Source organism: Microtus ochrogaster, chromosome 8 (genome assembly GCF_000317375.1).
Source record: "Microtus ochrogaster isolate Prairie Vole_2 chromosome 8, MicOch1.0, whole genome shotgun sequence".
Classification (NCBI taxonomy): Eukaryota; Metazoa; Chordata; class Mammalia; order Rodentia; family Cricetidae; genus Microtus; species Microtus ochrogaster.
In genome coordinates, this window is record NC_022015.1 from 8,154,629 (window position 1) to 8,166,388 (window position 11,760).

General features: G+C 37.9%; 1 protein-coding gene across 1 annotated transcript in view; it reads right to left on the bottom strand.

The window, feature by feature from the left end:
* The window catches only part of Pik3c2a (phosphatidylinositol-4-phosphate 3-kinase catalytic subunit type 2 alpha), a 106,255-nt gene that overhangs the window by 50,727 nt on the left and 43,768 nt on the right, over positions 1–11,760 (bottom strand). Inside the window, exons 4-8 of the mRNA XM_026781265.1 lie at positions 10,960–11,117; positions 7,222–7,342; positions 6,103–6,214; positions 3,748–3,827; positions 3,563–3,626 (exon numbers count right to left, since the gene is read on the bottom strand). Coding sequence (XP_026637066.1) covers positions 3,563–3,626; positions 3,748–3,827; positions 6,103–6,214; positions 7,222–7,342; positions 10,960–11,117 — 535 coding nt within the window. The remainder of the gene's footprint in view (positions 1–3,562; positions 3,627–3,747; positions 3,828–6,102; positions 6,215–7,221; positions 7,343–10,959; positions 11,118–11,760) is intronic.

The following is an 11,760-nucleotide window of genomic DNA, read 5'->3' on the forward strand; positions in this document are numbered from 1 at the left end:
AGCAGCAGAGGCATGTGGACCTCTTATGAGGTTGAGGCTAATCTGGTCTATATAGAAAGTTCTAGTCCAGCCAAGGTACATACACCATAACTTTGTTTAAAAGAAAACAAAATTCACCAAAATAAATCTTAAAAAAAAAAGCAGGTGTAAACAAATCTATAGAAAGACTAGGAAAAAGAATAAGTACAACTAGATTGGGATTATGTGCATGTCTGATGACCTTAAGTACAGTTTCATTTCAGTGCTAGTAATGGGCCAGCAAGATGGCTTAACAGGCAAAGGTGATTGCCACCAAGCCTGATAAGCTGACTTTGATTCCTGGAATCCACATGATAAAAGGAGAAAAGGAACTCCTTCAAGTGTATTCTAACTTCCACAGGCATATTTACAGACATATTCGTGTCCATTTATAGAAGAAACAACTAAAAAAACTTTTTTAAAGGAGTGCTGGAAAGGAGCATAGTTGGAGTGGGTACCTAAGAGAATAGGAAAAGGAGAGAGAAGCAGCAAAACCACATACTTTCAGTTTTGTTGTAAAGAGAATAGAGAAGTGGTATGGCTGACAATAGGATAACAGGTTCTCATTATGTGTGTGTGTGTGTGTGTGTTTATGTAGGCATTCATGCATGCATGTATGTATATCTGAGAACTACATGTGTGCCTCGTACCCAAGAATGCCAGAAGAGGCCATCAGATCCCTTGGAATTGGAGTTACAGATGGATTTGAGCTGCCATGTAGGTGCTGGGAGTAGAACCCAGATCCTCTACAAAAGCAGTCATTGTCTTATCTGATGAGATAACTCTTCTCTTGCAATGATTTTTTTTTGGAGGGGGGAAAATCAACTAATCTTATAGCTGTAAGATACCATTTACACTCTGATAGCTCCCAAGTATAAGTATCTCTACTTGGACCTCTTGTATTAAATTCCAGATTCATATCAACTACTCACTCAGTGTCTCTTCTGGATAGTTAAAGCTATCTCAGACATCCAAATTAGCTACTTTCTTTGTCACTGTGACTAAAGAGCTGACAGAAAAAGCTTAAGGGAGGTAATTATTTGGGTTCACTGTTTCAGAGGGTTCAGTGTGCCAATGTTGTCTCAGGATGTGTACTCAGTATTTCTATATGGTGATAAGAATGTACTAGTAGTAGAGCTGGCAAGATGACTCAGTAGGTAAAGAAACTCACTGCTAACCCTGACATATGACTTTAGTTCAATCTCAGGAACATACATGGTAGGAGAGAACCAACTCCTGCAAGTTGTCCTTAGTATGTTGTGACATGTGCATACCTAAAAACACCCACATGGGGAAAAATGTACTAGTAATTAGCAATCTGTTCATTTTACCTTTCCATCTCTCATGTCCTGCTAACACTTATCAATTTTGCCTCCAAGTATTATTAATCAGCTCTCTCTGTAGCAGTCATAATGCTTACCTTTTACTTGAATTGTTACAAAAATCCTTCCCTTTGAAATCAATTCTGCCACTTTTACACCTAACCTCTACATTATGTTCAAGTTAACTTCAGAAGACAGGGCTAAACAATTCCCACAGTATGAGTTTGGATAAAAACATCTTAAGTAGCTAGATCCAATATTCTGTAAAAGATCAGCTAACTTTTTCTAGAAGGGATCAAATAATAAGGGGCTAAAGAGATGGTTCCATGGTTAAGACCACTTGCTCTTGCAGAGTACCTGAGTTTATTTCCCTGAATCCACGTGGGGGCTCATAACTGTCTGTAACTCCAGTTCTAGGGGACCTGATGTCTTTTGATTTCTGAGGGCACCAGGAACGTAAATGGTACACAGACATGTAGGCAAAACACTCACAGACATAAAATAAATTTTATAAAGTTAAAATAGTTTAGGCTTTCCAGGAAATAAAGTCTACATTCTAACTGAAATGAAAAATGAAATTTATGCCCTGGTAATGCTGAATCATGTGTGGGCAGTCCATATATGGTGGTTCTGTTGAACCTGTTCATATTGGGTTTCATGGTCTAAGTTGATGAGGACGACTCTCCCTCAAGAGGACATCATATCTTATTACAGATGGTCGTGAGCCAACATGTGGTTGCTGGGAATTGAACTCGGGACCTTTGGAAGAACAAGCAGTGCTCTTAACTGTTGACCCATCTCTCCAGCCCTAGTAGACTCTAATATTGAAATATAAAACAAAAATGACATCAAACAATAAGAGTAAATAGGTTTGGTGGGTAAAAAAATTCATTTACAAACTCAGAAATTAAACTAAGTATGGTCCTCTAACTCCTCAGAATAGAGTAAAACTCCTTAATATGAACTACAAAGCAGTAACTTATATCTAGCCATTTCTAACACTGTACCCTTATCTTTTTTTTTTTTTAAATTATGTATATGGGTATTTTGCCTGTGTGTATGTCTGTGTATCACTTGCATTCTTGGTGCCCAAGAAGGCCAGAAAAGGGTACAAGGTATCCTAAGACTGGAGTTACAGATGGTAGCGAGCCACTATGTGAGTCCTGGGAATCAAATCCAGGTCCTATGGAAAAGCAAGCAGCCAGTGCTCTTAACCAATAAGCCCTCTCTCCGGTACCCTTCCTAAACTTCATTTCACACTTACATACTATTATAGAACTGCTTATTTCCATGTATCATGTATATAAACTTCTGGTATAGGAGGTTCTTCTGTATTTGTGTTGCCTTCATTGGTTGAATAAAGAAACTGCCTTGGCCTTTTGATAGGGCAGAATTTAGATAGGCGGAGTAGACAGAACAGAATGCTGGGAAGAAAGGCAGTGTGGCAGCCGCCATGAAGCTCCTGTCTGAGACTGATGCTGGTTAGAATCTTTCCCGGTAAGCCATGACCTTGTGGTGATACACAGATTGGTAAAAATGGGTTAGATCAGGATGTGAGAGTTGGCCAAAAAGAGGCTAGATAGCTGGGCGGTGGTGGCGCACGCCTTTAATCCCAGCACTCGGGAGGCAGAGGCAGGCGGATCTCTGTGAGTTCGAGACCAGCCTGGTCTACAGAGCTAGTGCCAGGACAGGCTCCAAAGTCACAGAGAAACCCCGTCTCAAAAAACCAAAAAAAAAAAAAAAAAAAAAAGAGGCTAGATATAATGGGCCAGGCAATAATTTAATTAATACAATTTCTGTGTGATTATTTTGGGTGAAAGCTACCAGGGCGGCCGGGACCAAAAGCAGGCTCTCCGCACAACAGACTTGTGTCTACAGGTCCTTCTCAACTCTTTTCTGGCTGTTTAAGAGTTACCAGACAGTTCCTATGTGCCTGACTCCTCCAGGTCTGACTGCTGTTCTAGGTCAGGACTAGGAAAGGTATTAACTATTGCTTTGTCTTCTCTTTTGACTGCTTCTTTTATATGCTGACTAGAGCCTAAGTATGCTATTAAACTCGATGCTTTGGGCTTTCTCTTTCTCTAAAGCTCTCACTACCCGTCATCCACTGCCATGTGGGTGGCTAACACCAAGAATATAGTTTTAAAACATATAATCTAATTCTAAAACTAGCATTTCAGAAAAAACAGAAATAATCTTTAAGTCCCTATGCCAAAACTTACTTCAGTTTGAAGAGCCAGTTCCACTTGGTTGTGATAAGAATCTATGAGTTCTTCAACAGGGTGTCTGAAATGAAAAACAGGTATTTTTTTTTTAATCAGAGCAGTTGCTTTGATCACAGAAAATAAATATATTTACATCCAAAACAAAGTTTGAAAACCTGCAATGGATGCTTTAAATGCTATACCTTGTCATGTCTTCTTTATAAGGTTTTTCTATTTGATTCAAGAAATTGTTTAAATCCACAGGTGCTTCATCATCTTCTGCCTAAATAAATACATACAGACATGTTTAAGAATAATCAAATATAATTCTTTGGTCATTCAATTAAAGTAAGTATAGTTAAACAGATGATAAAATCTTTAGACTAATTTTTGAGAACTGGAGACATAATGCTATCTAAACTACTATTTATAACTGACTAAAAAGTTAGTCAATAGTATGAAAAATTAATTTTGTTTTAAATGTTTCAGTATTTGGGGTTGGGGAGATGGCTCAGAGATAAAGAGTACTTGCTGGTGTTGCAGAGGACTTGGATTTGGTTCCTAGGACCCACATAGTAGCTCACAATCATCTGTAATTCCAGTTCCAAGGGATGTAATAGCCAGTTCTGGCTTCCATGGACACTAAGTATGCATGGGGTACACATACATACAGTAAACACTCAAGTACATAGAAATAGAAATAAATATATCTTTAAATGTTCCATTACTTATTTTATTCTGAATATGTGAGTACTAGGGTGTGGGTAAACGTGTGTGTACATATAGAGGCCAGAAGTCAAGGCCATTCGTCTTCCTCTGTTGCTCTCCAGCTCATGTTCTGAGAAAGGACAGGCTCTCTCACTGAACTATGAGCTAATAAAATGGCTATACTGGCTAGTCAGCCAGCTTGGGAGATCTGTCAGTGTTTTTCTCCCTAGTGCTGGGATTATGGAAACACTCTGTCATATCCAGCTTTTTACAGGAACTGGGGCTCCAACTCAAGTCCTCAAGCACTTTATCCATTGAGTTATTGCCAACTTCCCCCACCCTGCCCCCCAGCACTCTTTAATTTTAAAGAGAGGTTCTCTTGTAGCTCAGACTGGCCTTGAATTCTTGACCCTTGCCTTTTTGCTGGGAGTATAGAAGCATACCATCAAATCTGACCAAAACTTCTACTTTTACAAGTTTATTTTGTATGTATAGGTGTTTTGCCTTCATGTGTATCCGTGTATCATGTGCATGCCTGGTGACCTCAGAGGTCAGAAGAGGGTGTCAGTTCCTGTAGAAATGAAGTTACACATGGTCAGGGCTATCACATGAGTATAGGGAATCAAACCTAGGTCCTCTGGAAGAACAAACCAGTGTGCTCTTAACTCTGGAATCCTCTATGCAGCCAATACACTCATATTTTACAGAGCTAACAATATAGAACAGAGGATAAAGGCCTTTGTCTCCAAGCCTAATGACCTGAATTCCATCCTTGGGACTAACATGGTATAAAGAAAAAACCAAGTCTCTCACAAGTTGTCTTCTGACCTAAACACACATACTGTGGCATACATGCATATACAAACACACAAAAAATAAATATATGCAATAAATTTCTTAAAAAATAGAAAAGATCAATGTTCTTAAATCTAGTTTATGGTGATCAAATAAAGGAAAAACTAAGCTGGGCCATATGGCATACATCTATAATCCAGGCATGGCAACAAACTTAAGGTCAGTATGGTCTATGCAAGTAACCTCAGGCAAGCCAGACCTATGAAGCAAGATCCCATTTCAAATAATCAATGGAGGAAGAGGTTGGGTAAAAACTAGGTGGGCCTAGATGGGGACAAGATTGCTTGAATTTCTGCTTCTTTTTCCTCAGTAAGTCTTGCCCCTTCCTTCTCTGCTCACCACCAATGAGAAAAGTAGTCTCGCCTACATTCCACATTATGCAAACATATTCATGAGAAACTGAAAACCCTTATTTAGTATTCAATACCCCTTTCTTCTTTGTTCCCTCTTAATTAACCCTGAAATTTTCACGCTTGTGTAAGACTATTAAATATGAGACTTGGACAGGCAGCCCTTGGCTGTTGCACTCTTGCAGTGAACTAAGTAAACTTAGCTTTTTCTTAAAAAAAAAAAAAAAAAAAAAAAAAACAGAAAATCAAGGGCTAAGGATGTAGCAAGTCCCAGGATGATGACCAAGTCCTCAGCTCAGTATCCAGCACTACATAAAGCTGGTCATGGGTGGCAGAAGGTGACCCTTAGCTATATAGTAAGTTTAAAGTCAGTAGGAGATACAGGAGACTATCTTCTTTCCATTAAAAAAAAAAAAAAGGACAAACTTTCATTCTTTCATTTTGCTTTTCCAATTTATACTTCTAGATCTAAGGAATGTGCTACCTAAACTTCCATGACTGAAGATCTTCTGAGAAGACTCCTGCTAGAAACAACAAATGTATCAACCCAGCCTGGTGCAGAAAAAAATGCAAAACAAAGTAACTGAAAATCTCTTAACTATCAGAACTATTCTGATTCACTAAATGCGATTCATACACACTTACTGTTCGAGCCAGATTCTGGCACATTGCACTGAAGGTCAAGAGTTGTAATTTAATCTCTGTGTCCCATTTTCGACAATTTTGAATATGTTCATGACTTCCAAGGCAATGATTACTGTTAAAATACAATAATTATCAATCAGTATTATTATATTCAAATCACAAGTTAAAGACATAAAAATAAAGTACAAATTGCATCTGTATGAAAAATTGAAGAAATGTTTTAAAGCCAACTGTGAACATTTAAACAGGAATTTTTCTATGTGAGTCAGTGAAGATGAAAGAAGATAGAAAACAACTGGACTAATTGTAAGCTTTAGTAAATTACTAAAGTTCATGCAATGATTATTTCAGGCAAATAAAAAACAGTAATTGCTGACTCTGCATATATATATATATATATATATATATATATATATATATCTCAACTGCATGCTTCAAAGGAGATTAGAATCTACAAATGATGCGATTACTGACTTTTTTAGAAGGTTATTTTATTTCCCTTTTAACCAACGGACTACAACTTCTAGTGAGTGTATAAGGCTACTAAACTTAAGAGAATACCATATCTTTCTTACTTCTGAAATCCCACTATTATATCTCAACACACGTTAGGACCGAATATATTTCTTATATTTTATAAATATATAATACATAAAAAAATAAATGAATGGGGGCTGGAGAGATGGTTCAATGGTTAAGAGCACTGACTGCTCTACCAGAGGTCCTGAGTTCAATTCCCAGCAACCACATGGTGGCTCACAGCCATCTATAATGAGACCTGGCACCCCCTTCTGGCTTGCGGGCACACATGGAAGGAATGCTGTACACATAATAAATAAATAAATATTTAAAAAAAATAAATGAATCAATTTAGGGCCAGGGTCTTATTATGTAGCTCTGGCTGGCCTGGAACTTGTTATGTAGACCAGGCTGGCCTTGAACTCAGAGAATTCACCTGCCTCTGTCTCCAAGTGGGGGATTAAAGGTATGCAAAACCATGCCATATACAAAGATATTTTTATATTAAAAATTTAAATTGAAAAAATTCTAAGTTAAGACATTAAGAATGAAATTTCCAAAGACACCATTCAGTAGTCATAAGTGAGTAAGTAAACTTACTTCTGTAGAACCTCCTCTTGACCACAAACTTTCAGAACATAGCTGCCAACATCCACTTGATTCAAGTCATCGTGCACCCAGCAAAGGGCTTGCATTATAACTATTTCTACAGCAGAACTCACTGAAAGAGAGTTAGTTTCATTTTGCTCAATTACCTGTCAATATTACTCATAATCTAAGAGAAGACCGTATAACAGAAATATAACACATACTCCCCCACCCCCGTTTTTCTGTCTCTCTCTGAGACAGGGTCTCACTATATAGCCCTGGCTGGCCTGGAACTTAACTATGTAGACCACACTGGCCTCAAACTCACAGAGAGGCTGGAGAGATGGCTCAGCAGTTAAGAGCACTGGCTGCTCTTCCAAAGAACTCAGGTTCAGTTCCCAGCACCACATGACAATTTCCAACCATCAATAACTCTAGTTTTAAAGGATGTGATGCCCTCTTCTGGCCTCCAAGGGCACTAGGCATGCAAAATGGTGAACAGACACATAGACAAAACACTCATATACATTTAAAACATAAAAAGAAGAGAAGGGGGGGGAAGAGGAGGGGGAAGAGGAGGAGAAGAAGAAAACAGAGATCCACCTACCTCTGCCTCTTGCCTAAGTACTGGGATTAAAGGTGTGCACCACCACACTCAGCCATTTAAAATTTTTCCATTAGCCACACTGAAAACAGCCAGAGAAAGAGGCTAATTTTGGAAATAAGCTATAAGGCAAAGACGTGTGTGTGTGTGTGTGTGTGTGGTTTTGATGTAGCCCCAGCTGGCCCAGAACTATAAAGCAGAAGACGATCTTGAACTTCTGATACTTCTGTTTCTCCATCTCAAATGCTATGATCACAAGTATGCACTGTTATGCCTAGTTTATATGGTGCTGAGGATCAAGCCTATCTCATGGATTCGAGACAAGCGCTCTACCAACTAATCTACAACTCCAACCTTGCAAAGCTAATTTTAATAATATATTTTACTTAGTCTAATATATCAAGAACATTGGTTTAGAGGCAGGATGATCATGAGTTTAGTCCAGCCTGGATTATATAACAAGACCCTATCTTAATAAACTATGTAGATATATGATGCTAGCATTATCAGTATTTGCTTACATTTTATTATTTTTTTTAGGCTAAGGCTCTGAACTTTAGTGTGTATTCTGGATCTACAGCATTTAATAATACAGATGAGCCATATTTCAAGGGTTCCACAGCCTCTATTAATTGGTAGAAGTGAAGGCCTAAACAAAGAAAGTTACATCCTGGTAATTTGAACAGAAATGGCACCCACAGACTCATGTGTTTGAATGCTTGGCCCATAGAGAGTAGCACTATTTTTTTTTTTGTTTTGTTTTTCAAGACAGGGTTTCTCTGGTTAAAGACTTTGCTATTCTTGAACTCACTCTGTAGACCAGGCTAGCCTCAAATTTATAGAGACCTGCTTTTCCCTTTCCCGAGATGAAAGGTGTGCATCACCACAACCCTCAAGAGTGGCACTATTTGGAGGTGTGGCCTTGTTGGAGGAAGTATGTCACTATGGAGGTGGGCTTTGAGATACTATATGCTCAAGCTACACCCAGTATGGTGCACAGTCTTTCCTGGCTTCCCTGGGGATCAAGATGTAGAACTCTTAGCTCCTTCTCCAGGGCTATGTCTGCCCACACACTGCCATGCTTTCTGCCATGACAATAATGGACTAAAACTCTGAGCTGTAAGCCAGCCCCAATTAACTGCTTTCCTTTATAAGGGTTCACAGCAATAGAAACCCTAAGACACACCCATATTACAGATGCCTTCAAATAGGGCAGTAGTCAGCAATACCTAGAGAGCAGTGTCTTAAAACAAATTACAAGGAAAAGAGAATTACTACTTCAGATATTTGTATAGTGAATTCTCCAATGAAGAACAAAAAGAGAGCAAATAAGTAGGCAGTCTTACTCTTGGCAAAGTTGAGCTACTAATATAACAACAAAGAGAAGATGAAGGTTTTCATTTTTTTTTAGATATATTTATTTTTACATGTATGAGTGTTTTGCCTGCATGTATATATATGTATCATGTGCATGCCTATGCCAGCAGAGGTCAGAAGACAGTGTAAGATCACCTGAGACTGGAGTTGAAATCATATTTCAAAGGCTCCACAGCCTCTGTTAGTTCTGTTAGACAGTGAGCAGCCACGTGGGTGCTGAGAATTGAACCAAGTCCTCTGAAAGGGCAGCAAGTGCTCTTAACTGCTGAGCCAACTATGCAAACCCAAATTAAAGTTTTTTAAATCACCTATTTTTTTTTCTTCTCAGAGTCTAACACTATAATCCAGGCATGTCTTGAAATCATAGCAATTCTGCCTCAGTCTCTAAATGTTGTGATCACAGGCATGAGCCACCATCTGGTCAGCCTGTTCAATTTTTAAAAAATAAGCCTGCTTTTAAAATACACAGAAACTGATGACTTGGCATTAAAAGCTTTTATGTACTAAAATATCTTATAACACAATTCTATTTTTGAACAGACCCCAAACAAATAAAAATATATAATCTGATCATATAGTCTATACTTTTATCATAAAATGCTTATAATTTTTCCAGTTCTAAGGATTAAACACAGGGCCTTATTCATACTAGATAAGTACTGTACCACTGACCTATGCCCTCAGTCTTAATAGAAACATACATAATAAATATGCATTTATGACTAACCAACAGACATGGACAATACATTCTGAAGTTAGTCAGACTTTGATGTAAGTTAAGACTTGATGGAAATGAACATTTGCTATCAATTTTTACTCATGATTTACTGCAAAGCACCTGTTGACTCTTTAGAAATTTAATATTCTTACTGTATACTAAATTAAAATGACTTAAAAAGAATAAGTTTTCCTTTAGAAAATAAAGCATGACTGTTATAGTTGGCTAACATTTTGTTTCAGATTTACATTTTTTTATTTGTTTGTTTCTTTTTCGAGACAAGATTTTTCTGTGTAGCTTTTGGAGCCTGTCCCCGTACTCGCTCTGTAGACCAGGCTGGCCTTGAACTCACAGAGATTCGTCTGCCTCTGCCTCCCAAGTGCTGGGATTAAAGGTGTGTGCCGACAGCACCAGGCTCAAATTTACAGTTTTTTAAAGTCCTATCCAAAAGTACAAAACCAGAAGATCTTTAAATATTGGATACATTGCTAATTACAACCACTAAAGAAAAACAAAAATGCTTCAGTCTTAGGCTAAATTACTAGAGACGAAAAAATTACTCCACCATTCAAATCCTACTTAAATACTATACACCATAAGTAAATTAAAAGAAAGCCAATGTAGTTTAAAAAACAAAAACAAACATAACAGAAAACTGTTACAGACATCCAGGACATAGATCTAGAGAGGATATTTACCCAAGCTTGGAAAGGAAAATTAACACCAAAGGAGAACTACCTTCCCTGCAGAGATTAGGAAGTGATCTGAAGGTTCGTGTAAGCAACTCTCTGTAAGAAAACACTTTTCTTGCCATAAAAGCAGAGGAAGTATTATAATTAGCTTTTATAGTTAATGCTTTTGGGCTTTAGTTAAGAACCAACTTATTATACTCAGAAATAGCCCTACTGTGACCTGGTCCACTTAACCAGAAAACTGCCCAAATGAATATAAATGTTTTAAAAGGATAGCGAATGAAAACAAATTTGGTTTATGAAAAGAAAGGATATATTGACATTTCAAACATTTCCTTCCCAGTTAAAGCAAAGCTTACCATCACATGTAAAAGTAACTGGCAGTTGAAATCCTTCAATTTCAATGGAGACCTTCACACTGGCATGTTCTCCACACGTACTTCTTTGCACTGTGACTGGACTTAACAAATAGCCTGGATTTGTGCAGTGATCTGTATATGGAAATTTGGTCTTCAATCTGTTCACAAGAAAGAAGATATTTAATACTTTTTTAAAGCTGCATTTGAGAGCCCTGAATAAGGCTGTACATGCTTTCAGCTACTTAATTTTTGCATCTTTGTCCAACTCCAGCGTAGCTCATGAGAATGGCAATGAATGAACTCCTGTTAAAACTCCAAATAGCAGCATGTGCCTTTTAAATGAAGGGGAACCAAGGAAAAAGAAGTTAACTTGTGCCAGAATATCTTTGGTAATACTGTCAACAAGATCTAGGCATTCCAGAGATGGCTGGCATCAAATGAATTTTAGATTCTTAGGCTGTACAATAAAGTGATTTGTTTTAAATAAATTGTTGATAGCACTAACAATGTCACTAAAAATTGTAAATACCAGAGGGATAAAAAGTTTCTATCTTTTCAAAGTATTTTTTTCTAAGCAGAACTTTTTTTTCCTATAAACATTGTGGTTTCAAGACAAGGAAAAGTGGAAAATGGGTTTCCATAGAGCTACAAGACCTTTACAGTGCTACAAGGGTACCTTAAAAGGGGTCAAGCAGGGCATGGTGGCACATGCCTTTAATCCCAGCACTTGGGAGGCAGAGGCAGGCAAATCTCTGAGAGTTCCAGGAAAACCAGGGTTACACAGATGAACCCTGTCTCGGG